The 27817-nt window shown below is 47.1% G+C and overlaps 2 protein-coding genes across 10 annotated transcripts in view; both read right to left on the bottom strand.

Moving 5' to 3' along the window:
• Positions 1 to 1244, bottom strand: part of MRC2 (mannose receptor C type 2) — a 28697-nt gene extending 27453 nt beyond the window's left edge. For all 3 annotated transcript variants that reach the window (XM_032134407.1, XM_032134408.1, XM_032134409.1), the window contains exon 1: positions 1070 to 1244. In XM_032134407.1, coding sequence (XP_031990298.1) covers positions 1070 to 1184 — 115 coding nt within the window. In that variant the 5' untranslated portion in view covers positions 1185 to 1244. The remainder of the gene's footprint in view (positions 1 to 1069) is intronic.
• A 6730-nt stretch (positions 1245 to 7974) lies between these two features.
• Positions 7975 to 27817, bottom strand: part of TLK2 (tousled like kinase 2) — a 43215-nt gene continuing 23372 nt past the window's right edge. For 6 of the 7 annotated variants that reach the window (XM_032134410.1, XM_032134415.1, XM_032134416.1 and 3 more), the window contains 13 exons: positions 27531 to 27641; positions 26276 to 26412; positions 24725 to 24877; positions 20830 to 20896; positions 18859 to 18956; positions 18398 to 18479; positions 16645 to 16736; positions 15511 to 15600; positions 14865 to 15034; positions 13303 to 13441; positions 12112 to 12223; positions 11072 to 11179; positions 7975 to 10604 (listed from right to left, as the gene is read on the bottom strand). In XM_032134410.1, coding sequence (XP_031990301.1) covers positions 10431 to 10604; positions 11072 to 11179; positions 12112 to 12223; positions 13303 to 13441; positions 14865 to 15034; positions 15511 to 15600; positions 16645 to 16736; positions 18398 to 18479; positions 18859 to 18956; positions 20830 to 20896; positions 24725 to 24877; positions 26276 to 26412; positions 27531 to 27641 — 1533 coding nt within the window. In that variant the 3' untranslated portion in view covers positions 7975 to 10430. The remainder of the gene's footprint in view (positions 10605 to 11071; positions 11180 to 12111; positions 12224 to 13302; positions 13442 to 14864; positions 15035 to 15510; positions 15601 to 16644; positions 16737 to 18397; positions 18480 to 18858; positions 18957 to 20829; positions 20897 to 24724; positions 24878 to 26275; positions 26413 to 27530; positions 27642 to 27817) is intronic. The other variant, XM_032134414.1, reaches the window with a different exon arrangement.

The following is a 27817-nucleotide window of genomic DNA, read 5'->3' as shown; positions in this document are numbered from 1 at the left end:
ACTGGGGGGAGAGGGGAAAGGAGGGGGCAAGGAGAGGTGGGGGCAGGGGATCAGTGTGCTCCTATGCTGCCACTTGAAATCTGCTTTGGATTTGCTAAATGTGCTCTAATAAAATAGGCCAAGGGCTTACAGTTGTTATTTTCAGGGAAAAGTAGCCAATTTTACTTTTCTTTAAATTTTTAAAGTTCTATCAATATGGCCAAAATAATTCAAGGAAGGCCCAAAAGCAGCTCCTTAGCTCTAGGCTAGACTATTCTGGGATAAAAAGGGTCTCAAACGGCAATTTCAGGGGCCGTCCAGAGGAGCCTACAGTGTCTGGCTCATGGTGCCTTCAGAAGGTTAGAAAAAGATAAAAAACAACCCGTTGACTTTACCGTGAGAAGTTACCAAAAAAAAAAAAAAAAGTTTGCAAATACCCACTCGGGCCCCGATCCAGGGGGGCACTTCTTCATAAGATTAACACGTCGGGAGAGGGGAGGTGGGATCAGGATGGGAGAGGGAGGAAAGCTCCAACAAACCCCTTCGGCCCCTTCCCGACCTCCGGCTCCACGAACTGCCCACCCCGGGAGACAAAGGGCCGGAGCGGGGCTGCGGAGCGCAGCGGGCCGGCAGCCGCCCCCCGGCCCCGGAGCCCCCCTGGCTCCCCCGCGGCCGCGGAAGCGTTTCCGCCGGCCTCGGCCGGCGCTGCGTGGCCGCTCGGCGCGGGGAGTTAAACTCAAGAGTGATAAAAGGGAGTGAAAACGCGGCGGAACGGGAAGAAAACACGGCGCGACCAAACTGGAGAAAACAAAACGCGGCGGAATGCACCGCGACCGGAGAGGGATGAAGTAAAACGAACCGTAGTAAAAGCAAATAAAACATTCCGCGATGAAATAAGCCACAGCGATGTGATCGGCGTTAGAACGAGACGCCCCCCCCCGCCCTGCGCGCCGCCGCCGGGGTCCCGCCGCCCCCTCCCCCGGGGGCACCCGGCCGGGAGGCTCCTCGACGTGGTTTGGCTCCTCGCCCCCCCCTTTTCCCTCCGACAATAAAACTCGGGAAACTGGAGGGAGGGAGAGCGCGGTCCCACCTGGGTGCGCAGCGCCGAGCACCAGCTGGAGCCCGAGGAGGCAGCAGAGGGGGCCGCGGAGGGGGGCGCACAGCGGGGAGCAGTCGGGCCGCGGTCCCGCCGAGCCGCGCCCCATCCCCGGCGCTGCCCGCTCCGCTCCTCTCCGCTCGGGCCGCTCCTGCCGCTCCTGCCGGGCCGGGGACGGGGAGGGCGATGGGGGGAGGGGGAGGAGGAGGAGGAGGAGGAGGAGGAGGAGGAGGAGGAGGAGGAGGAGGAGGAGGAGGAGGGACGCGAGCGGGAGAGAGAGGGAAAGAAGGGGGAAAATAAAATGTTACAAAATAAAATAAGAAAAAAAAACACGAAGCGTGCGCGCCGGGCTCAGACACTGCGTCAGCGGACTGGGGCCCGGCCCAGCGGCGGCGAGAAAGCGGGGCGCGGCCCGAGCCCGGGGGGGCTCCGCCCGCTGCAGCGCATCGCTAGGGCGGGGGGTCCGGGGGTGAAGCGGGGGAGTGGTAGAAGCGAAGCCCAGCCTGGCCAGGGCATCCCTGCAGACGCCCGAGGATGGCTGGCTGCCCCAGCAGAATGTCCCTGCCGCCGTCTCCGCACCCCGGGTGGTCCCGATGCCCCGGTGCGGGGCGGAGGGTGTAGGGGAGATGCCCACGGTGCCGCCAGTCCCGCGTCGTGTCCCGCTGCGAGTCCTCAGCGTGGGACCCCACCTCGCCGGGGAGAGCAGCCAAGGGCTGCCATGAGCTCCCACCACACATCGTTGCTTGCACCTCTGGGTGCCCAGTAGAGTTACCTCATCCCAAGCACAGCCAGGCCAGCTGGATCCTCCTCCGTCCATCCCTGTGGCACAGAGCTGGGCAGCTCCCAGCCCAACTGTGGATGCTGAAGTTGGACACAGCTCACGCACCTTCCATCACAAGCCCAGTCCCTCCCGCCATGGGGTGCTGCACAGCTCTCCAGCTTCTGGTGCTCTGCTGAGGGCATGGGACAAAGAACATCCACTATCTGATGTAGGTATATCCCACATCCAGGAGGTGAATATAAAAGGCTTTCTAAAACTTTTAAAGAACTTTTAAACTTTTTTTTCACACCTCCACTCCAGCAGGGCTGCCCATGGCCCCAAAAGCCACCCAAAGAAGGCAGCAGACATGGAATACACTGGAAGTTGGCATATTCCTGGCTTTCTACATCAATTTGGTGCATTTGGGTGATGCTCATGGTGCCCATTCTTGTGGGAGCATCCCTGAGGGTGTGGAAGCCTCACCCCCTTGAGCTCTCCTGGGATTTGAGCAGTGCAGAGAGGGTCAGTCAGTCCTTGACACGCAGACTCTGCCATACAAATTCAGGGGAGATGATACTTTTGATGAGACCAAGCTGATGGCAGAGCTTCCTTGAGCAGGGAACAGGATCTGGCCCTGAGTTGGCACAAACCCCTGAGGGGGTGAGGAACAGGTGTGAGCCAGCCACAATTTTGCTGTTCTTTGGAAAATAAAGGAATCCGTTGTTTCCCAGCGGGGCAGGAAGGACCTGCAGGCCGGTGCCACGATGGGCTTTGGGGATGCAAACCCTCTGGGGGGGCTAATTAAACACATCAGCATCTGGGCTGTTGGTTTTCTAAGGCAGGGATTATTTTTTAATTGCAGCAACACTGAGAGAAAGACCTCACTGGCTTCCATGGCTGCCACAGGAAACAAGCATGACAGCCCAGAGGAGAGGAAGGAATCATCCAGATCCTCGCTCCTATCCCAAAAACTTGGAGACCATTCCAGGGGGATGCCACCCACTGAAACACCAGTGGCTGGACATGATGGGGCTGTGAAGTCCCATGAGTGGGACCCTCCACCCATCCCAGACAAACTTGACATCCCTTTCAAGGAAATTGAACCCATTCAAAGGAAGGGACACAGCAGAGTCGAAAGGCTTTGGATCCCATGGAGCATCGCCACTTCCTGGCCTTGTACCTCCTGTGTCTTGAAGGCCCCTAAGCTGTGTGTGATTAGCAGATAATTAGCACTTCTTAATTAATTTCTTCAACACAGGCCAACAGCTCTTTGCCTGCTCTCCTGATCTGGTTTAGTACCAGTTGAGTCGCTACTCGACAGAGTGGATCGGGAGGAAATGTGTTTTCCCTTGGGACGTTTCCAGTTCTGTCTGACCCCTCTGGCCCTAATGAGTTGCTGCCAGATGAGGACAAGGGGACAATGCTGCGTGCAAGGGACAGTCAACTGCGCCACTGGCCACAATCTCAGGAGAGCTCCTTGCCTGGGGAGACTGATTCGGAGCAATGGGCTCATCCCAGGATTACCCAGAACTTGGGATATTCAGTGTCAGTAGCCGATTCCCACAGTCAGAGCACCTGTATCTGTCATTTAACTGGAAAAAGAAATTCTGGTTTTTGGCCAAAGCAACATCCCATGTAGGGAGTGGTCACAGTGGAGGGGCTGCAGTGGGATGGGGTGAAACAGCATCGGCTCCAGTGAAAGTCATCCTGCAGGAGCGTTTGGAAAACATTTCTGGAGACAGATCCAAGCCACTTGCCTGCCTTTGGCTGGAGGTCTGACCTGGTCAGCAGCACTTGGGAGAAAACAGGTCAGTCAGGATGCTCAGCAAGTTGCAAAATGTGTTACCAATGTGCAGTGGGACCCAACCACAGGGGTGGGGGAGAAACCCCAGATTTGGACCTGGGGCGCTCATTTGCAGTGAGGCACCCCATGACTTACTGAGTTTGGGGCTGTCATGGGGCACGTTTGGTGTTTGCTTGTGCTAGAGGCATTAGAGGAAAGGATTCAGGGACCTGTGGACCATGAGAACAGCATCTATAGCCTTCAGATTTTCTGGAGGAAGGGTCTGACCACCCCACCAGCCACCTCTGAGGACTGGCAGGTTCTAAGGGTCTATTTATTGTATGGCCAGGGAGGCAGCATGTCCTGCTCTGTTGTGCTCTTCCAAGGGTGCTCCGCCCAGCCCATGGCTCTCTGCGGGACTGAGGGCTCCAGGAGAGCAAAGCCCTACCTGTGGGCAGCAGCTGTTGGGGGACCCTGGTGTCAGGGACTTTGCTTTGCTGGGGACCAGCAGCACCTGCCAGGCTCTGCCAGGAGCTCAACGCCGCCTTGGCCTCATCCTGGCCCCAAATAGGACTGGCTGGGCCAAGATCAACACCCACCTGGCAGGCGCTGTGCATTGAGGTCACTGCTTGGGGAAGAGGCCGTCTTGGCGTCTGCTGGCTCCTTCTCCCTTGCGCTGGCAGCAGCAGCAGCAGCAGGGAATGGCCACGTCACTCTCTCTGTTTGAGACAGGCAGGAACAGCCAGACCAGCTCCCTCTCTAAGCTCCAGGCTTTGCGTTGCAGGCAGCAAGGGTGACTGGTATCTCCTCGCTGGGATGGGGGGTTTGGTAGAGAACCCCATGGGGGTACAGCAAGGGACTCATCCCCAAGCTTTGCCTTTGCACCCTTCCCTTTGGAGACAAGCCTGGGGACACCATGCGGGGACTCAGCTCCTCCACAGCCCCTGGGATGTTGGTTGTCATCGGGGCCCCATACTGATGCTCCTGAGGGTTTGGTTTTCTCATTAGCGTTCAGCACTGTGGGAGGGGTCTCCGTGCTCGTGGCTGAGGCTCCACCGAGCAGGGAGTGTCAGGGAGGCACCTCCTGTTTGCTTCCTGTGCTCCTCCCCCAGGAGCTGAAACATGATGTTTAGGATCAGCCCGGGCTCTGCTCGAGGCTCAGCTGTGGGTAGAGGGATCCTGGCCAAAATGAAGGGCCTTTTCCCTGCCTCCAACCCAACCTTGCAACCGTCTTGCAAGGAGCAGATGGAGCTTTGCCAGGGTCCCTTAATGTGCTTGGTCAGCCCCATTCCCCCTGACCTCCTTCCCAACTTTGCTGTCTCCCAGCACTGCAAAGGGGGTCCCTTTGTGGGTGCCCCACATGGCAGCTTTCAGAGCTCTTTGCTGCTCTCTCTCCTGCAGTCCTGAAAAGTCAGGCAAGTTCAAGCTGCAAATATATTAAAACCAGATGTGCTCACTTGGAGCTGCCATGAGGAATTTCAGGGCGCTCCAGCCCTGTGAGGGCCAGTGCCGAGATCCTGGCCTTCCACAGCGGGGGCGAGACAAGGCTGGGGGCTCCCCAGGGAGAAGTGCTGCCCTCTGAGCCTGTTGCCTCTCCTTCCTGCCTGGCTTCCCCTGGAGGGCTCCTAGAAAGGGGCAGAGAGAAATTCCAGGCATTTACAAGAAATCTGCCTTTTAGAAAAACACTTTTTCTGCATGAGTCAAGAGCAAATTGGCAGAACTGGGCTGCAGAGCGGGGAGGGAAAGCAGCTGGAGAGTAGTGGAGGACAGCACATCCTGAACGGCATCTTCCTCCTGCCAGAAGCGGGTATGGGACCACAGAGCAGAGATCTCACCCTGTTCCCTGGCCCTTTCCAGCAAGAGCAGCATGGTCCAGTTGGCCCCAGGTGCTTCATTTCCACCCCTGCCACTGCCTTACCTCATTGGCATGGGCATGTCCCCTTCCACCTCCATCCCTCACCAGTTCCTTTAGCCTGGAGGGGTTTTGGCATCAATCCCAGCCACTCTCCTGGGTTTGGGTGTGAGTTCATGGATTTTCAGGATTAACGGGAGCTGGAATGAGCCAATGCTGAACAAAGCAGGTTTGGAGTCCTGATCCCGATGCGGAGCTGAGCCAGGAGCAAGGCAGTTGCCGACACAGCAGCGCGTGCTCGTGGCTCCCACGCAGCTGGCGCCTTCGGTTGGGAGAGGACAGGGCTGAGCGGAGCTCTGGATCTTTTCTTCCTCTGAATGCAAAGCAGAGCCAATCACCTCATAGCTCTGCTGCTGGTGCTCCCCAGGGCAGCACAGGTGGGGATGGGAGATCTGGCCTGAACATGAGGCTGAATCTCCCTGTCTTCATCCTGCTGCTGCCCACAGCATCCCTGCATTTTTAACTTAATTCCTGTGTTTTTATCTCCATCCCTGTGTTTTACCTCCATTTGGACCATGGCACTGCTCTGCACCATCCCTGCAGCCCAAGCAACAGAGGATGGGAAAGCAGCTCCTGGCCAGGGCTGCCTGGGGGCTGGTGGGGGTCATCCCACACTGGTGGGCAGATGGTGGATAACCTCGGTTTTCAGGCTTTCCTGAATCAGCTCAAAGCACTTGAGCCTCCCCTTCACTGATGTGTTTGGAAATGAATAGCAACAGAGTGAGTGAAACACAGTCTGCAGCTGAAGGATGGAGGGAGAAGAAGAAAGACTGCAGTAACCCATCCCAGGAGGAGATGCAGGCTGGGAGCACAGAGGAGCAGGGAAGAGCACACAGAGCTGGTGGAGGAGCACATGCCAGCAGCTTCTCCTAGCCTTCACACCCCCACGCAGCTAAAGCATGGAACGGGAGCGTGTCTCAGCCCCGCTCCCAGAACAGACAATAGTGTCCTTGTGGCCAAGAGCCTATTCCTGGGTGTGAATGTAGTGACGGGAGGCTGAGCTGCTCTATGTTTGTTTGGCCTTTTGCCCCCACCCAGGGTGATGGCCGGGGGGGGCACCCAGCTGTCCCCAAGGGCAGCGCTGGGGCCAGGGAGAAGCAGAGACCACAGGCAGAGCCATGTGCAGCCGTGGAAAATCAGTCTCAGTGCAAAGATGCATCAGCATTTGGTAGCAAAGGTAGGTCTGGGCTGGCTGGGAGTCAGGGCTGTGCCCAATTCTGCTCCTGCACACTCCAAAGTCTCCTCCACCATGCTGGGAGTGGGAAGGTTTAGGTTGAAGTTGCTTGAGCCAAGCATGTGTAGCACCCAGAAAGCAACGTCCTCCAGCAGCAGACCCCAGGCAGACACTGGCAGTGGTTGCAAAGCTCACACTGAGGGTTTGCCAGGTCACAAAATAAACTGGGACTGGCCCATTTAGCAGAGGGAAGTTCATTTATAGCATAACTCCCAACTGCAAACGTAGGAGGCAAAGCATCCGGCAAGGCAGCCCCTTGGTGAATCCTGATCCTGCAGGTGTCAGTGTGTCCTGCACATGCCCCTGCATGGGTGATGCAGGAGAGTGATGATTCTGCTGATGCTACTGAAGCACCACTGCTGCCTCTCCTGGCCCAAATCTGTGTCACATCATCTGAACCAGACCAGGGGGCTGAAAAATGATCGACTGCAGCAGCAGGGAGGGAGCTGAGCTCGCTCAGTGTTTGGTTTCACTTGCACTCACTGAGTTTGACTTTGGGCACAGCGAAGGTCGGGTCAGGTTTGCAGAGTAACCTGGGGCCTGGTGACTGTTCACCTGAGGAAGCAGCGCTGGGGGCAGGTACAGCCCCGGCTCCTGGGGGATGCCCGGCACAGCAGCCCCGCCGTGCCTGTAGAGGAGCTCGATGCACCACGGGCCCCAGCACCCCCCAGTGATCAGTCCAGATACAAACAGACTCAACATCTTCAGCCACCAAGGTCCTTTTTCATTTTCTGTTGTGTATTTTTGTAAAGCTGCCAAGACCTAGCCCCAAGAAATTAAAGGAGCTGTGTTTCGTCACTGCTCAGTGTGGTTGGTTATTGTGGGTGACTGAGAGGGGAGACGCGGCTGTCCATGGGCTGGGGAGCGGATGGGGGGTTGTGACCCACAGATTTGCATCAACAGAAAAGGTGGGGTTTTTTATGTCCTCAATATACAGGGATTCTAAAGGCAGCTGCTACTCTACAGGAAATGAGGGACAAACCCACCTCAGCTTTCTAATTTATGTTCCAGGACAAGATCAACACCAGTAATTAAGTGACTTGGTAATTTTCAGCAATTCCCCGTCTGATGCAGAGATCTCACTGCTCTGAGCTCTGGAATGCACCCTTCCTCCATTCTTCCTGATCCTGTCCTGTGCCATCTCTGTGCAGCCACTGCAAGAGAGCTCGTGCCAATGCCAAGAGCAGAAAAACAGTAAAAGCCAAGCAAATCAGTTTCTTAAAACTTATTTTAATATCCATGTCTCATCTGTTGGGTAGAGCCAAAACAGTCTGGCCTGGTTTAAGTTACAAATTCTTCATACACTTTAAGTAAATGAACAGTGTGGCAATAGGGTCTGTTACTGGAAGTGAAACCCATCTTAACAAGGGAAGTGTTGCAGCCAGAATTCTACCAGGGTTCTTCCCTGCTTTCAGCCCCGAAAGGCCGTCACTGTCCCCTGGCCCTGGATGGGTGTCGCACAGCAGGAATAAATGCTTCTGACACAAAACTAATCACACCCACAGAGATACACACACTGGATGGCCAAGAAACAATGGGAGCAGGATAGAAAAAACCCTTTTAGAATTCTCCCCGATGTGGACAGATACCAAATCACCAGTTTCAGCAAAGCGGATGAAGCACCAACCCTGATTTCTCCTGACAGAGGCTGAATAAACGTTGAAGCTGCTTGCTGGACAATTAACTTCTGGCTTAGAACAGGAGGCATGGAAAGGGCTAAGAGAGGATGGCTGAGGATTTAAAGATGCAGTATTTCTACTCTTTGTCTAAAACACTGCAGGTTTAGACATCACCTTAAATGCAGCTGCAAGGGAGTAAATCCAAATAAAAGCCCAAGAGTCACTACAAAAATAGTAAGAAAAATCAAAGCAGCAGAGTTGTCCACTTCCCTGGCCTGTTGCTTAATTCCAACAGACTGCTCCATTTCTCAATTAACAAGTTCCTGATCAGGTTTAAGCACAGTGTTTGCAGATGATGGCGTACAATAAGGTGGACAAGTGGCAGTTCTGAGTGCATGATGGAGAACAGCACTTGCCAGGAGATGCCACTGGGGTAACAAAGCCACCCAAACAGCCCACAGGCTGCCACAGCTGTGGGTACAATCCTGGAGTTATCCCACGAAGGATCCCCCAGCCCACAGTGGTCCAGGGGTTGGGTTGGGAAGTGTGCACAGGGTGTTTTGGTTTTTAACCACCACCCTGAGTTGCAGTAGTGCAGCACTCATCTCCCTCCTGGGACAAACCCTGCTCCTAAACACTGCATTTTAAATATTCTGGGTAAGAACTCCTGCCACGTTAGGAGCAGTCCAACCTGGCTGCCATATGTTCAAGTGCTGCATTTTTTGTTTTCAGTTTTCCTTCAATGTGGGAATAAAAAGGAGTGGGAGGCTCCCATTTCACAGCAGGCAGATCCCGCTGAAGGTACAAGACCCCACCAGGCAGATTATAGGAGGGAGACAATAATTCGGGTGTTTGCTCCTCTCAAGAACACTATCTCATTCCTTCCCATCTAAAATCGGATGCAGTGATGGCAGCAAGTTTCATGAGTCAGCAAGTTTGAGGAGTGTTAAGGGAGAGAGGAAGTTTTGCTGCCAAGTCACCCAAACAGAGAAGAGCAGACAAGCCTGCAGCTTCGGAAAGCTCTAACATGAACCGGGGTTAGTAGAGAGCTGTCTGGGCACAGATGACACCTGAGCTGTGCTCCGATCCCTGACTGCTCTCTGCCTGCCAGCCACGATCAGGCTCACAAGTGTGGAGAGCTCGGTGTGAGCATGTTGGGCTGGGTCTGCAAAAACAACAGCACTTCAACGCATTAAAAAGGTGCAACTGTTGTGAGAGTGATGATCAGCAGCTAAGACGTTATGGCAGCCTGAGCTGTGACCCACTCTGACCACAGAGTGATGCAGGCCTGTTCTCCCAGGGCTTCACTGCCCTCCTGAGAAGGTGAATCATTCCTAAGAGGCCACCCCAAAGGAGCAGAAAGCTGCACCAGCTGCAGAATGGACACTGCCACAAACCTGCTAATACGGGTTTCACTGAGACCAGAAAACTGTTTTCTTCCAAAAAGTTGTTATTTTTAAAAAATTGAAATTAATTAGGGGTAAAACACTAACTCTAGTGCCATGAACAGGCAGGATCAACTTTTTTCCCCTCCAAAGGGCAAAGAGTCATATACCATCCCCAGCTGAACCTTGGTGCTTCGAGCTTTTCAGGAGATGTTACCTAAACTTTATTAAAAGAAAAAGAACAATGTTTAAATATCAACACTGGACTAGCCCAGTCTTTTTTCCAAAGTCCACATTCTTCATATGAAGCACACACGGCGTCCTGGATTCCCCAAGGCTGCATGTTCAGAAGTTCACAGTACATGGAACCATGTCTTTCTGTATTTTTTCTTCAGTTTCCCCTCCTTGCTCAGAGCAGCCACCCTTTTGTGGTCACTGACTGGATAAACCTCAAGCCATCTCCTATCCACATGGCTTGGGCTAGATGCCGAAGGTTTTCTTGATGAGAGTTGATGTTGTCATGCTCTATGGATGGAAAAAAGCAAGAGAAAAAAGCACCTGGTACAGGTTTCTTGAGACCCTTGTGGATTCCTCTGTTCCAAAGGTGTTTCTGAAAGTCTTTTTGCCGGTTTCTCAAGCAGTTTTTGGCCTATTACTCTGTCTCAGTTTGAAGAGCTGTTATTGGATGATCCAGAGGTTGATGCAATTGCAGCTCCAGCTGGGCTGCTTGTGGATACAGATTTGCGGATGTGAGGCAGCAAGTAGGGGTCACAGGCCAGCTGCTGGACATCTATCCGGTCCTCCTTTCGATAGGCCAGACACCGCCTGATGAATGCCTGCAGTACCCCAAAGCCAAAGTAAGCATTAGTTTCTTATGACAGAAACAGGAAGCTTTTGACTCTTTGGGAGTGGGGCCAACATGACAACAACCCCAGTGCTGAAATTCCTTCCTAGACACAGCACCAAAGCTCATCTTGCACCAGGAGAAGCACAGGCAGAGGCACCTGGTGTTCAGTGCTCAGCCAGACAGCTGCAGTAATCATGGAATCACAGAATGGTTTGGGTTGGAAGGACCTTAAAGCTCATGTCATTCCAACCTTCCTGCCATGAGCAGGGGATGCCTTTCCCAGATCAGGCTGCTCAGAGCTCCATCCAGCCTGGCCTTGAACACCTCCAAGGATGGGACATGCAAAGCCACTGATCACTGTGTGATAGGTGAGCATTAAACACAGGATTCCTGCTGGTTTTATGGAAATCAGGAGGCTGGAACTGCCTGTGCTCACTGACCCTCAAGCAGATTTACCTTTGCTTCCGGTGTGACTACTGGCTTTGGAGGGAACTGCACCTCAGTAGCTTTCAGGATTGTGTTCTCCTGCAAAATATCCTGTTGTGACTGGTTGTGACCGAAGGGCTACCAAAAGAAAGAAAAAAGTTGTTAAAGGTTGGTGACAGGCATAAAGAACCCGTAGCTCTACTGTTTATCATCACCTGACATCAGCATTTTTCCAGGCAAGCAGCCCACAACTGCTGGGAAGGTGCTGTGGATACCAGAGGACCAGGACGCATTGCTCCCACACTCAACTGAACAAAAGGGATCAAGCTGGAACACGTCTGGCTTGGCCAGCAGGGATCTCCAGCTGCTTCCAGACCTCATGGGTCTGTTACAGCATTTGTCATCCATCTGAGCCGGCAGAGATTCACCCACTCATCTCTGCTGGGCTGGTTCCATGTGTCTGACTGACAGCACTGAACAGCACGTGTGTCAGCCCCAGCTTCCATAACACTTGGGTACCAGGGTCTATTGAAAACAAGAGCCCATGGAATCCTTTCTCTTCTCCACCCTCTCTCTCCTGTTGTCATAAAAAAATCTACCTTTTCTCGTGACAAATCACCTTTTCCTGATGCACACTCTTCCCTTTCAAAAGCCACCCTAAAAGCTTCTAAAGTGGGTCTTTGTACCTACTTTTTTTTCCCCCCTGAACACTTGCAGCCATCAAGAGCAACAAAGACTCAGGGCATTGAAAGTGTCACAGCCAAGATCAGACCAAAAACCTCAGACCATGAATGACACACCTGTCCTGCCCAAAAGGGCCTCAGTGGGAACATGCCCAGTGGAAAGAGATGTTCTACAGAATGTCTTTTCTGAAGGAAATGCCAAAGGTAAAGCACAACACAGCCTAGTCTATGCTCCCCACTTCCATTAGCATGGGCTCTGCCCTGAAACTGATGGCAAGGAGACAAGGGAGCACATTCTAAGTCTGTGGAGAAGGAAGCATAAGCCTGGGCTGCCTCCAAAAAGGTTTGCAAAACACCACTAGGAAAAGGAATTAAGCACCTTCTTACCTTTCTGCCATAGAGACACTGATAGAAGATGACTCCCACCGACCAGACATCAACTTTATTTGAAATCTTTGGAGGTTCTTTCCCAACCACAAAACATTCTGGTGGCAAATACCTGATTAGAAGGAAGCGATAAGAAGTTATGAACAGCAGTTTCAAGTATTTTCCATCATTTCCTTTAGAACAGAAGATTCTGTGATGAAATACTGGCCTGGGACTCAAGGGTCCCATTTCACTCCCGTGCATCTCTGGGCCAAGATCACCAATGGCTGGCTACTCCTTCTGGGAACAGTGATCCCAAGGACTCTCCAGACACTCGTGTTCTGAGCTAGTTCAGCACAGCCAGTTTCTTTTCACCACCCATTCTCTTTTACCTTCAGAACTGCTCTTTGCTGTTGAAAGGGCTTGGCCAACAATTCCACAATGAAAGCACACAGCCAAAATACATATTTTTAGAAATACAACCCCATGCGCCATGTCCCAGTTAAAGACACTCAGCTTCACTCAGGGTACAGCTAGTTTCATTTTTAGGAACAGAACAAAGCTGTACAACACAGAATGCCCCAACAAATGTTCTGTTGCCCATGGTGACAGTCTGCAGCTTGGGTGACATCTGAGTCACACTCGGTGGCACTCACCAAGGGTCTGCTCTCAGCCAAGGGTGATACAGTGACACTTGGCACAGAAGATAAAAGAATTGCTGAAAACACGACACTCAAGTGAAGCTCTGGCTATAGACAACACTGTGAGTTTTACATCTTTTTTGAGAGCTAACTATGGATTTTCACCTCCTCATTTCAGAGGAATACTCTTTTCATCTCCCTGATGCAGCACCTGAATTTCCAAATAGGTACAGTATTCCCCTTGTTCTTGTTTAAGATGCGAGACAGAGCCACTCTGGACTGTGAAAGAGCAGCCAAGCCCCACTCTGGAGCTCGCTATCTCAGCAGCATATGCAGCTTTTCACCAACCCTTTGAATATGAGTAGGTTTTCAAACACTGACCTACTGAACAGTGAAATGCTGCCAGCCTCAAAAGGAGCTGTGTGACAACAAGAGCAGTTTCCAGGGTCTCAAACCTCCAGTGTGTCAAGCTGTCACAGACAATGGCAGCACACACAGAGCTGACACACATCCAAAGCTGTTTATAAACTGTTCTTGATCTTAACTTGCATGTGTCCCAGGCATCGCTTACCAGTAAGTACCAGCCCCCTGCGATGTCAGCTCCATGCCATCAACTGAGTTGTAGCTGTCATCATCCATGATTTTGGAAAGTCCAAAATCTGTGATTTTTATCTCTCCACATGCAGTACCATTGACTAGAAGAATGTTACCTAGACAAAGGAAGGAAAACGCCCTTAGGATACACATTTAGCAAGAATAAAAATGCATTGAGCCCTGCACTGCACAAGGACAAGGGACCTACAGTGAGGTGCACCAGATGTTTTAACTCTCAAAACCCTGAACTTCAGAGACAACTGGAGACCGCCAAGTGCTAGAGCTGATCTGCTCATCTTGAATGACCCAGTGACCTCATATTGCTTGGAGCCTCCAGATCCTGAGCCCTGTTAGCCAAATGAGCTTCAAGCCCAGCCTGTTTTGACCCCTCCCAAAGGTCCCGTTGGACGGGCAGGTCAAAAAGGAGGATTAAAGAGAGAAGTACACATACACAGTTATGACTCATTCTGCCCAGAAGTTCTGACTTGCCCTGTCCTCTCAACATTCCAGAAACTCTCCTTCCTGGCAGTGCTCCCCAGTGACTTTCTAAGCTCAAAAAGGACAATTACTGCTTAGGCAAGACACTTTTGTAAACCCATCAAGAAGTCAGATCATCACTGTTTTTCTCCAAGCCTACAATAAAGTAGCAGAACCGTGTGTGATGGCAGTGGATGAATCACAGCTCTAGGCAGCTGCAGGCAGCTCAGACAACTTGGGAACAGCCAGGGAGGAAACGGGGTCACTACAACCAGTGCAACAGCACCATCTCCTGTACACATTCCTCGTGCTGATGCAACAAACCACATCACAAACCAGTTACACAATGATGATGAGGTGCCACCAGTACAGGGAGACAAGCCAGGGATAACTGCCCAAAGAGACGGATGAATTTACTGGACTAGAAAAAAAGCTATGTAGCCAATATGCATCATCCCAAAACAGAGCATTTCCATTTTCCCCCTTGTGGCTCTGCCCCAATGGTAGAAGGAAAATATACACCACCATTTGGGGAGGATCTTCTTCACAGCAGATGTAACTGAATTAACTCAAAGGCAGACCTGAGCAGTCTGACTGTGTGTCGTCAGCTTTGGGAGCTCTCACACAATATGAAAAAAAGAACATTTCAAAATTAGCTTCTGCCATCAAATTTTCAGCCAGATGATTACAGAAAGAATAAGCCAGAAGAATGGGAACATGAAGCACAGCAGTAATGGCAGGAACCTTTATGAAGCAATAACAGAAACTTGCAACAGCAGAATACAAGCAAGACATTAAGAAAACGAACACAGCCACTTCAGGGTTCAAGGGCTCATTCTTAACAATGTTACACCTCTTTGTTTTATGTTGCAATTCCAGGAGACAACATCCTTTCCACATTTTCCAAATGTTCTGTGCATTTTATGTTTTTTTTCTTGTTGCAAGTTAGCTTTCCCAGGCAACCCTGTCTTCTTTTTGCTGTCTGACCAAAGGAAACTTCCTCATATTACCTGTAACCCATTACATTTCCTTAGCATCCTTAAGCATGTCAGCACAGCATACCTGGTTTAAGGTCATAGTGTATGATGGGAGGTTTGATTTCATTTAAGTATTTTAAAGCATTCACAATCTGCATGATAATGGATCGTGCCTCTTTCTCTGACATTAGCTTGTGCTGTTTCAGGTAGAAGTCCAGATCATTCCCCTCACAGTATTCTAACACTGTACAAAACCTGAAAGAAAAATATGAGTTATTGCAATTAAGGCACCTGATAGAAACCAGAACACTTTGTTACTGCTTGTCTGTAACTCACCTATTTGGCCAATATTTAAATTAAGAGTCCCTCAGCCTCTTAATCCCTTTCTAGAAGTAAGCTACCAGGAGCACAGGCCTCAATGCTCAACAATACAAAGGTCAGAGATCCCCCATTAAAGACCCAGAGGCTGAAAGCTGTATCAGCTGTGGCATTTGCCCAGGGCCAAGAGCAGGATTTACCAGTAAAGCACCACATCTGACAGAATACACCACACTGGTTTGTGAGCTGGAGTCTCTAGAAAACCAGCGTATGCTGGAAGTACACCTTGGTTATCTCTGCAGTAAAGTCTAACATTGGTGTGGACACTTTCTGGACTCTCCTGGAAAGTTTTAAATACTTTGCCTTTAGTGAATAGCTCAAACCATGGGAAAGGACAGAGCAACACAACTTACGAGTCAGTATCCAGTGAGAAGTAGTCGTATAGTTTAACTATTCGAGGGTGATCCAGTTCTTTGTGAATTCTGTACTCCCTACACGCATGTCTGAAAACAGCAAAGTCTGAGCATTAGTCATACAAGTGACTTAAGTCTAATTTCTCCAGATACTGAATCCAGACATACCACACAGCATCCAGCTTCAATCAAGCCCATGCACGTTCCTCAGACAGCTTCAGAAAAAGCAAGTGAAGGAGGAACTGCACAGAACAGATCTTGCAAATCACAGAACCAAAGTGCAGCTCCAACCCTGGCAATGCTACAAAATAACTCATCTTGATTAATAGTACTGCTTGCCAAAATAGAATAATCTCATAAATCCTTAAGAGATCCAAGATAGCTGAATACAAAAATCAGCAAGTTCTAGAAGAATTCCATGATGCTTAGCCGCCTAATTTCCAGGCTTCAAATTCAGCTTGGTTTGTCCCAGTGACTTGTTGAGGAATTAAGAACACAGCTTTATCTTGGAAGTCCTATGGAGAAGGCTCAGCTGTCAGTCTGCAGAATTAGCTAACCCATGGCATTAGGGAGCAAGAGTTACCAACAGCAAAAGGCTTCCAGTAAAGAATTTCTTCCTAAAATTTAATTTAACCCTGCTTCTCTGTCAGGTTGAAGCCATTCCCCCTTGTCCTGTCACTCCAGGCCCTTGTAAACAGTCTCTTTCCAGCTTTCTTGCAGGCTCCCTTCAGGTACTGGAAAGACACAATTAGGATCACTTATTCTAGGAAACAGGGAGGGGGATGACTTCCAGGGAGCACAATGCAGGTGTGTAACCTGAAAGATGGGCAGGAAAAACCATTTCCCACGAAACTGCTTGAACATTTCAGAGGGAAGCCACTTCAGCACTTTCCCCACCGAGCTGGTGCTTTAAAATGCAGAGCCACACGGCTTATACAAAACTCTCTGTGTGTATGCACACATTTAGAACATTTCTAATCTGACCAAAACTTCTGCAAGTAGCTACTGGGACAGAAAGTAGCTTTTGAAATGTGGCAAACACAGGAAAAAACTGGCAGCCTGTTCACAGGCACTGGATAACCAAATGCAGGAGGAACCGGAAAACACATCTGGCTGCTTTACAAACTCACTTACTTGTGATAGTTTTCTTTCTTCTCATCCCTCCAGTTTTTATTTAACTGGTGTATTTTCACAGCTACATATCTCTGTTCTGTTAAATCAAATGCCTGCAGAGAGAAGAGCTGAAAATCAGTAGGAATCATAGGCTCAAGTTAACACTGCAAAAGCTGACAAGCTCTAATAAACCAATATCCCCACCCAGGAAATCAGCATTACAACATAGTGAGGGAAAGCAAACCCACATTTTTATGTAGTAAGTTTCACTAACGAATTTAAGCAACTCTGGAAACAACTGAATATTCTGTGCTTCAATCTGACTTCCCCACAGAATCTAACTCACGCTGCATTGATTTTGACTTTTTACTATCAGAGCTACAAAGGGACCAGGAAGACCAAATGACCAAAATATAGACAGTTTTTATCCTGGGAAAGACCCTGCCATTATTTCCCAAAGTCCAAAATTCATTTTCTACACTTGTGTTAATAAAAAAAACCCACCAAAATGCAGAACATTTTCCAATGCTTTGTTTCACGCATGTAGCTCAGCTTTCCAACTTGGAGCATAATGTTTCAGCACATAGAAAAGCTGGAGAATTCAATGGCAGAGCTGTGTGATCCTGTGCTTTATTCTTACCTCCACTTTTTTATTATTTAAACAGTCTTTAAAGAATGGACCTCTGAAATTGCACTCAAGGAGCAATGCAGAAATCTTCTACCTTGCCTGAGAGCAGCAATAGTTCATAATTTCCAGGACAGGACAAAATGCTGCGGTAAGCAAACAGGCATAATGTGTGTTCATCTCAAAAGTTGTCTACTTAATTCTTAATGCTTAATAGATTGGCCAAGACCCTGGAGAAGAAGGGCTAAGCATTTCTTTGTTTTAATAACAGTTATAACTCTTAAGAGCAGGCAGGTAGGAAACATTCATACCCTCTTGCTTTCATCTGTGGAGCCAAAACTTTCTGCTTAGTCAGCAAAGGAGCTCAAAGTACTTGCACACAGCTCACACTCCTTTTTTCCCCCCCATCTGAACAGTCTAGTCCCCCTTAGTTTAGGCCCCCACTGTTGTGCTGCATCAAAATAATAAAGCACCACGAAGTTTCCAATATTTACATTGGCACAATTATTTCCATTCTAGCCAAATTCAACATGAATTCAAAACTTCTGAGTACAGATAGGGAATATTGAGAACTGGAATGGCTCTAAGTGAAATAGTCAAATAGCAAGCACCAAAGCATCCCAGGTCTTGGCTGTCAAGAGTGCTGACATACCAGGAATCCTCAGCTCTAAGGAATTCCCAACAGTACACACACACACTGCCCCCCCCGGTCTGCTTTTTCAGAGGGTAAAATGAAGACACAAGAAACAAAGCTTTACACCCCCAGGAAGTACAGGCTCTGCTCTTATTGTTGGAGCTATTTTCTCTTGTTTACAGAGATGTTCAGACTTGCTGTGCCATCTCAGTAAGGCTTAGCCACTGCAGGTATTTGTACGAAGCATTTGAAGAAACAAGTGGTTTGCTTCTCTGTCCTAACAAAAATTGAAGACTTGGTACAACATTCTTTGACACACATTTGAAGGAAATTTGACCTCTGAGGACAAGGCCAGCACCTGAAAATCTCAACTCTGATGTCTAATGCAAGCCAGATGCACCATGAGCTTTGTCCTCCCTTTTTCCCTCCATAACCCACACAGCACTGAGAAAAAAAGTGTAAAAATTCTGCTTCCCGCAGATCCAGATTATGCCAGATTGCCACTTCCAAGTTACCTTATATACTTCACTGAAGCCACCTCTACCCAGAAGATGTAGCAACAAGTATCTATCATTTAGCGTTGGATGGTCTTTAAATCTGGTGAGAAAGACAGTTTGAGAAGACAGAAATAATGAAATCCTCTGCACAATAGATCACAGCTACTTCACAGCTAAGAAACAACGCTTTCTCTTTCAGAGAAATATTACAATCGTGTTAATGACCGACACATTTGATGCTATTTGATCACTCTGCATCAATGAAAGACTATTTAATGGTACCTTGATGCATTTGGAAGCCTTTGTCTTACAGAACTTCAAACTATAACTGTACCACCCCACAATCAAGTGACTATTGAGTTTTAACATCAATTTTAAAAGGATTAAGTGTTTCCCATTATGAAAAGATTGTTTCTCATTATGAAGAGAACAAATAAAAAATAACTTTAAGTTCTCATCCCTGAATCCCATGTACTTACTGTGAATTATCTTCATTGTGTATCCTTTTCAATTCCCTGATGTGCAGATTTCTAACCCTCTCTAGCCGTTCCAGCTCTGCCTGGATCTCTGCTTCTTCCTGCACAAGGAAAAACCAAAACGAAAACACAACACTCTGTAAGGTACTGCAGGTAGTGTTTCCACCTGATTTATGGAAACACAAATGCAAATCCACTTCTGAAGAAGTTATTGGCACAAAACTTGTCTGGGAGATCAGAGAGATGGTCAGGTTCAATTCGCAGTCAGGTGGCAAGTAACAGGAATGAAAACTGACTGGGTAATTCTGTTCACACCTACACAGACAGGAGGAGACACATCTTTACACCTCCTTGTTTCTAATGCTTTCTGTAATTAAGAAGCCTTGTTGCTGTGGTCTTGCTCCTTCCCTGAGTTAGTGCTACTGCAGCTGTTTTTGAAGGAATTTCAGTTTTGGTGGGACAAGAGAAAGAAGACAGCCTCAGCAGTAAGAGCAGGGATGTCATGATGCCAATGTGAGATGGGGCAGCGTCTGGACAGGATGGGAAGTGTGAGAGAATGACATTATGTTCTACTAGTGGTAACTGCTCAAACATGTCAGAGTGTTCCTCAATGCCATGTAGAAGTTCTGACATAGTGTTTGTCTAGCTGCAAGTTCTGGTGCCCTCAAAAACAACATGAGAATGAATTCATGTCACTGTGGCCAGGGCTGCAAACCTCAATTCAAACGTGCTCCCTGAGCAGTATAATTTGTGTATGTGACTCAGGGGACACCATTACCCATCTGTCTTGTGACTCTGCTCCTTCCCTTTCCAACTGGTTCTATTTTTAGACATAAAGAATGAGCCAGTTTCCAAAAGTGGAGAAGGATAAGCGCAGCTTCAGACAATGCCACGATCCCAACACATTACTTCATTTTCCATTAAGGTCCATTTACAAATGGATTCCTCCATTCCAGGGTGCCAACGTTACATGCCAGCATACATGGACCTGCAGTTAATCCCCTGCAGCCATGTGAGAGCTGTGCAGCCAGCACGCCTGCAGCATTCCCCTGCCCGTATCACTTCTCTTTGTTCACAGGTCAATAAAGCATAATGGGCAAACTGCCAGCAGATTCCAGGTGTGCAGTAACTTTCCCTTCCACAGAAAATAACAAGGAGCATGGAGGCATTAATGAGGCCTTGCATTCTGCTTGTGTGTCAAGATTATAGGAGAAAAACTAAATGTAGAGCTGGAGCACCACCTGAGAAAAGAAGCAGCACTCCAGCAAGACATTTGCTTCCTCTTTGGTTCACTTCCAAAAGAAAACTCCTTGGCCTTAGCAGAGATCACACCTAACCAGGAAATGGCAAAAGATACCTACTTTTTGTCCCAGTATTTCATCTGTTGAAGTGTCCCAGAAAACTTATTTATAGGTCACTGCAATCACTTTCAAGGTAACCAACAGCTTATCTAAATATAACCTCACTTGCAGGTACAGTTCCTACTGAGGCCAAGGTATTTGAGAACAAATGTGCATTGCAGCTGCCTGAACAGGACTGGTTTGCAACAGCCCAAGAGATTTTATTGGACTGATAACGTTGGTTACTCAATATTGCAAAGAACTGCAAAAGTCTTTTGACTGTTGCATTTTTTTGTTGTGTTCTCATAATTTTCTCCCCTTGGTCCATTCCTTGCTGTTCCCCCATGTCATGCACATTCAGAGTCCAGCACCAGGCAGGTCACAGTGACAGAAGATGTATCAAAAGAGCAGAACTCTGCATGAAATCCTAACTGTAAGGACACAGAAATCTATTTATTGAAGCAAAGAACATCTTTCGTGAATACCACCACACTGAAAAAATTATTACAAAATCGAGGCTATCCCTTCCAAGCACAAAACCCTCTTGATGATCAAACAAGCAGTGACCTCTACAGAGAAATGCTCTCGTTCACAGAATACTGCACAAAAAGCCTTTGCTGCAACTAGTTCTTACCTTTTTAAGATGACCTAGTCGGAGTTTGAAGATTTCCTCCTGTTCATGGTATTCTGCTAATGTTAACCTGCGTAAAAAAGAGAGACTCAACACATTAGGTTTCAAGATGTGATAAAGTGAACAATCTGCAAATACACATTGTCAGTGGAAGTAACAACTCCACAGAGTAAATCAACAGCACGAAATTTTTAGATAAACTCTGCAATCTGTATTTTTTAATAATCAGTCTAAAGGAGAACAAAACCTTAAACCTCAACAACATACATTAATTTCAAATCCAAGTCCCTAATAACACCTATCTAGGCTACTGATTGACTTTTAACTACGACAGCTAAACCATAATCTAAATATAGAAAAGTGAACCCCAAATATTCCACATCTTATTTTTCCATGTAAAGTTTGCTTTACTGATTCATTTCCAAATTTTTCTTTGTAACAAAAGCTGGATAATTTCAACACATATATTCACTCTGAGACTAGAAGCACACCTGGCCACACAGCCACTGTAAACAGAGCAATGACCTGGGATTCAGAACTTCTTCCTGTTTCATGTTCTGCCAAGTGGCTTCCAGGGAAACCTTGGGAAATTTACTTTATTGTATTTTTGACTTCACATGTACTTATGAGAAGCAATGGGATAAGGGGAATAATCCGTATTTTATTGATAGTAAATGATGTGCGAAGTTTCTGCTCTAGGTGGTTGGTAAAAAGAAGTTTCATAACATTTTCAATGTCTTTTCCACGCCAAGCGTGCCACGTAGGACAGAGGCAAAGCACAGCCTTACACTAAAACAGTGACAGAGCCAATCACTTGTGAAATACAATGACACGCTGAGATCTTTAGGATTAGAAAAATGAATCACTATATTAATTGTCTCATTACTACCAACAAGGAATTTGGTAAAAGCATCCCATGTGAACATAAAACTATGAAGCCCTTATCAACTGCATCTGTTCACTCCGTAAACAAGATCTGCACGTGACAGCATACGAATATCTTTTTTTAAACCTAAACTGAGTTCAAAGCATATCCCAGGAGGATTCCTGTAAGAGCAGTTATGCTCTACCACAGTACTTCACACAGGGTTAGTGCAGGAGGCCTCCAGAGCATCAACACCTCAACTTCTTTCAAGGGGGGGCCGAGTCCTACATCCGTGCAGGGAGACCTTACTCAGTACATTGAGATGAGGGAGCATTCATCTCATCAAGTGCTCCTCTTCAAATGCCCCAGGCTTCCCTCTGTTGATAATGCAGAGTCCATGTACTTGAAACAAGGCCTAAAGCAGTTGCCACCCGATAAATTTAATGGAAAACTTGTAAGCCAAGTTCCCTATGAAAGAATCTTGAGCAGAAGGAACTACTTATTACAAATTAAAGATACATATAAAACAAAGCCAGTACCAAAAATGGTCACATGTTGTCTCATTTCAAATAAAACTGCTGAGGGCCCTGAGCTGGACTTGATGGTCCTTGGGAGTCCCCTCCAACTCAGGATATTCTGTGATTCTATGACTCTAATTTGCACACGCAGCCTGAATTTTAATTAGATTCAGATAATCTAAAAGACCGTCCCAAGAGTTTAGGTCTTTGTGATTCTGTGATTCTTTGGTTGCTGTTGCTGTGTAAGGAATTAAGAGACAATTGAATAAACCAGCAACAAGGTTTGCACATATACTCGTGCACAAATAAAAAACACCATCAATCAGTCCATTCATTAGGGCAGAGATGTAACGAGCACCACCAGGCTAACACTGCCCAAAACAGCCTGTCACAGCAACCACCACAAAAATCAAGGGGGCTGTGAGACAAACACCGTCCCGTTTCACAGAAACATGCTGGAAACCCCCTACCTACCCCTAGTGCTGCCCAAGCTGCCCTAATGAATCTCAACCAGCCCCAGCAGATTAATCTTCCTGAATGAAAATTCTTTTCTCATTCACAGGCTAGAAACTCATTTTGGGAGAGCTTGTGTTTAAATTCGCATCACAGGACCTTCTTCTCCTTTTTAAGACACAGCAACAACCATGAACCAAAGAGGAACCAAAAATCAAAAAGGAATTTGGCTGTCTGCTTCTCATTCAACTTTTAGAAACGTTTATATTTAAATTGCCTAAAAGTCAGCCTCTTATGTAAGAGTTCCACAATGAAAAGCCCCCCTCCAGAAGTCAGAAAATTTTGTTCCTGATACACAATGGTCCAACAAATGCACTTACTGGATTACTAATGATTAAGCAAGTAGTCAGTCCAGTTGCGACAGCTGACTTGCAAAAATCCCAGTGTTTTCACATAAGCTACAACACTCCACATGAACCATATCCACACCCTGGCAAGCAGTTTTTATCAAGCACATGACAAGAAGCTTTTCTAAACCACAAAGATACCACCCTGAAATATATCAGTGAAGAATGATAAACCAGCAAGAAACAGAGAAATAGACCCGGGAGCCCAAGAGGTTTCCTAGCAGAGCATGGTAAAGCTGGATTATGCCAAGGCAGGCTCACAGCACAAGCAGAAGCATCACAGACATGACAAGGACTCCCAGGGCACATCAGGACCTGTGCTGCCATGTCTCCAGAATAAGCCACACTACAGCTACACCAGACTGCTGGAGAGAAAGAATTCCACAAAAATGGGGAAAGCTCATCCTGCCTTTTGGAAGTGAAAGGTTACCACAACGAATAGCAACAATTCTAAATATCCATGTACAGACATTCCATTTGCTTCTCCCAGCTCAAACCTGGCAATACAAAAAGAGGACTTAAAAGTTTTATTTAGTTCTTTTCAGGCTCCCTTGGCCAGAACAAGGGGAGAAATGTCTCCAACCAACTTAGTTATTTGCAGGAAGCACCCAGTGCTCTCCACCACAACTCACCTGATCTGCAGGTACCTGTATCCCATTTGGGAGCTGAGGGCACCCTAAATATCAGGATTCACCCAGACTTCTGCCATCTTTGCTGAGACTGCGAAGGCAGTGGGAGCTTTTGCTTCACATGCCCTTTTAAAGATCAAGACCAAGAATTCAAAGGGCTTCCAGAACTCTGAGGTCAAGTCAAGCCCAGGAGATTTAATAACGAAAAATGAAAAATGTCAATGAGAGTTATGGTATTAACCTACAGCAATAAAATGAAGTCTATAAAGGGAATCAGGAGAAGGCAGGGCTAAATCTATAACTAAATGTATTTCCAAGCCACAGAAACTCCTGAAAAAATAATGTTTTAAATTTCTTTCGAGACCCAGCTTTACTCTAGAAGAATATCAAGTCTCTTAGAGCATCAGTAATTTCAAAAGAGGCAGGGGAAAAAAAAATAAAATCCATGAGAAGAGTAGCACTTCCACCATTTCCCTGAGTCACGTATGTGTGAAGAACTGTTTTGGAGAACAGGCCAATGCTCAATGCACTGTCTCTATAACATAGAGAGCATCTTATTCCTTTAGCATCCCAAATGAATTATTTCAAAACTCTTAACTCAGAATTCTCCACAGTAAACACACAGATATCAAGGTTTCTAAATGTGTACAATTTTGTTTTCCTTAAAAAAAAGCACCATAGATACCCGGCTACCAATATAAATTCTGAACTTGCAACACTAAAGTCAGACCCCACTTTTCAAACCTGACACAATAGGAATACTAAAAACATTACTGGACTCATAAAAAAAAAATAAAGCTAATCTCATACAAAGTCTGGACTCAGCAATGATCCTTCTTTCACTTCAATGAAAACTATTTAGAACTGGAGCCAGATGTTGCTGAATGCCAGGCTAATTCCACAACATTCATTTGTGCATGGAGTGAAGCCTGGAGGCAAGGGCAAGATTCCATTTCCCAGGAGAGATTTTGTGCTCTAATCAAAGCATGTGGCTTTGCCACGCACCAAGAAGGCCACAGAACCTACGTTTCATTTTCTGCTCCGTTGGTCTTGTTCTTGCGCTGCTTCTGCTCGGTGCTTGCTGGAGGGGTCTGGCCCATCGCCGGGGGCTTCCGCTTTGCTAACATTTTTCGTTGTCTTTCTATTTCTTCCCGCTGTGAATTTATCCTTTCCTGTTGCCTGAAAAGGAGAGAGGAAAAAAAAAAACATGACACAGATAACTAAGGGTGTGCACTTGGTTGTCTTCAACATCTGTTCTTACCAGATTGGAGCCATGAATTTCAAATCAGTTGTACTTGTAAGATTTGTAACAAAATATTTTTGTACAGAAAAGTGGGATGTGCCAAACATGATGAGTCAGAATTTTAAAGGTATTTTTACACAAAATGGGATTTTTTTCCTGGCTCACAGAAACCCTTCAGTAAGTAAAAGGTTTAATCCATGCAGAGGACATCCAAAGGAGTTGTTAACCCCACAGAATCCCAGGATCCATGGCAAGTCACTAACTTTCCACACACTTTTTCCTAGAAGCCTCTGTTCTAAATCTCAGATTTTCCTGGTAAAACTATTCCTGAAGTCTGGCACTGTTTGAGAAAGTATCCTTACACTTCAAAAGTACAGTTAAGCTATCCTAAAGTCTCTGGAATATAACCAGCACCATTCCTGATTTCACTAAGAAACCATCTCTCTCCCAAGACAAAAAGACTATCTTGAAACATTTTACAGTGATAAAAGCACTCTTGAAATTTCAAGTCTGAATGACCTAAACATTTGCAGACCTAATTCCCCCTTAAAAAGGGACTGAGACTGCAGGTAAGTATTCCAGAAGTATTTTTTCCATGTCTTACAGCACAAACTAAGGAAGAATTATGAAGTCCTTAATCTGTGCCTAACAAGAGCTGCACCTCCCTATCACTACAGAAGAGTGTTGTGATTTTAAAGGATCACACATAGCTCTCCTAGTGCAATTAATTTGCCAAGTCCTACTTAAAGGTCTAGGCCAGGTGGGAATTGGCTGGGTATTTCCATTAACATCCTGCATAAAGGGTCTCTGATCTTCATTTCCAGGTTTCTGCAGCCCCTTTGATCACTGTTACCAGAAGGCAAAACAAGTTAAATAGTATGGATTTTCTCTTTCAAGCTTCTCCACTTTCTACTTTAAAAAAAAAAAAAAAAAAAAAAAAAAAAGGCAAGCTAATTAGCCTTCTTTGACTAATATATGCAAGGATGCAAATCAAATTGATTCACTCAGGATGTATGTGAGATTTTGGTCCACCCCTCCATCCCAAGCACTACACAGCCAGGTGGGTGCACTGAGGATTCCCAACAGGTAACAACAGTTAGCCCAAAGGCCAACTCAAACCATTCCATTCCAATTCAAGTCTCTGGAAGTTTCAGTGGAAATGGATTTCTCACTTCAGTGTGAATAAGTTCCCCATTGTCAGGAGTTCCTATCTGATCCTTCCATGCATCAGTCACACCATTCTCACATTCTGACGTGCAAGACATCACACACAACTGTTGGGGTTTTTTTCCATTTCTTCCTCTGAAGTTAAAGACAATCCTGTTTGTCCTCACTTGATGAGGTTCTGGAAGGCATAGCCATCTGTCCACTGCTCCGTGAAGGATGCGCCGTGCCGCACCGTGGTGAAGTGCCCCAGCCTCAATCGATCCTGCATGCTCTTATCTCGGCATGCCATCTTCTCCTGCTTTGACTGAAAGCAAAATAAAGCCACATAAAAATACAAGCCATAAATTACTAGCTAAGGGCTGTGCTGCGTTTTAAATCACCACCAATTCTTACCACTTTCTATTATTTCAGTTCTGCTTATCTGAAACCCAGCTGAATATCATTGATCAAGTTATTGCTGGTGCTTTGCACTGGTCTGACAGGCGTTTGTTCACCTCCATCCTGACATTTCAGCCTCACTCTTCCCTCCTGATGACTGCCTGGGCAGCTCACCCATCCTATGATCAGCTGAAATCAGCCTGGCAGTAGGATTAGAACTATCCCTTTGTATCAGTAACTTAGCTAGACTGCAGGCCCAGCTCTGATCAGACCCTTATTCAGGAGATGAAGAAAGAAAACGCACCTTGAATCACTATTAAGACTAAGATACAGTGATCAGCCAGCTCAGTCCTAGCCTTGTACCATGTCCTGAAGTGACACAATCTCAGTTAGGTCACCACTCTGGAGAAGGGAGCCCTGCTCAGCCAAGAACAATCAGCTCTGTGACAAAAATCAACTCAGACTGCATGTCTGCTACCAGCCAGCACCTGGGTAGTTTTGCCCATCCAGTACCCACAAACAATAGGTGTAACTAGCCAACAGGTGAAAGAGCAATCAAACCCCCACACTGTTTAACCATCAGGAAAGCTGGACATCTTTCAATACCGAAGCAGGCTGGATGCTGGTGAACAACAGCCTGGCACTGGCCCCAGTGTGTTGTTTTCAGTGTTACACAAAGCAACGATCTCCGACTTTGCTGTTTGAAAGAACAGAGCATATCTGCAACTCCACTGCACAATGGGACACTGCTCCTGCATCCCCAGAGCTGCAAGGAGTTGCTTTTCAGGTGTATGGGTTTCCAAATCAAGCAATGCCTGCTGCATTTAGAGCTCTTTCTCTTAGGCAAGAGATCACTCTGACACTGTGCAAAGTGACCAAATCTGAACCACTTCAGTCTTTGGATTACATTCCTTTTTGCAGAGGAATAATTCATGACAGAATTCCAGTTATCTTTTATCACTAAAGCAACAGGAGCAGGTTTTTACTGTTAAGAAGATAGAGATGCTTTCAAGGACATGAACTGCAGAGATGTCCCCTGCTCACCTTTTCTATAAGAAGCTTCTTGCTCATCGTTACACATCGATTCAACCGCTCCTTGTACTTCTCCAGCATCTTTTGCTGCTCGTCTATCTGCCGTCTCAAATCACAGTTGGCCTAAAAGTGAACAGAGGACAAAGCCTGTGACTTTAAACCACTCAGAAGAGGCAAACTAAGCATCACTTAGGAAGAAGTTTCTCCAGCTAGCTGTGGGGATCAGATTAAAGTCAGCAAACCAGCAGGATAAAAGAACAGGTTTTGTTTAGCAAAACATCCAAGACAAACTCTTAAAT

The sequence above is a fragment of the Corvus moneduloides genome, chromosome 26, assembly GCF_009650955.1.
Source record: "Corvus moneduloides isolate bCorMon1 chromosome 26, bCorMon1.pri, whole genome shotgun sequence".
NCBI classification, from domain to species: domain Eukaryota; kingdom Metazoa; phylum Chordata; class Aves; order Passeriformes; family Corvidae; genus Corvus; species Corvus moneduloides.
Note: the sequence above shows the minus strand (reverse complement) of the source record. Positions and strands in the feature narration are given on the sequence as shown.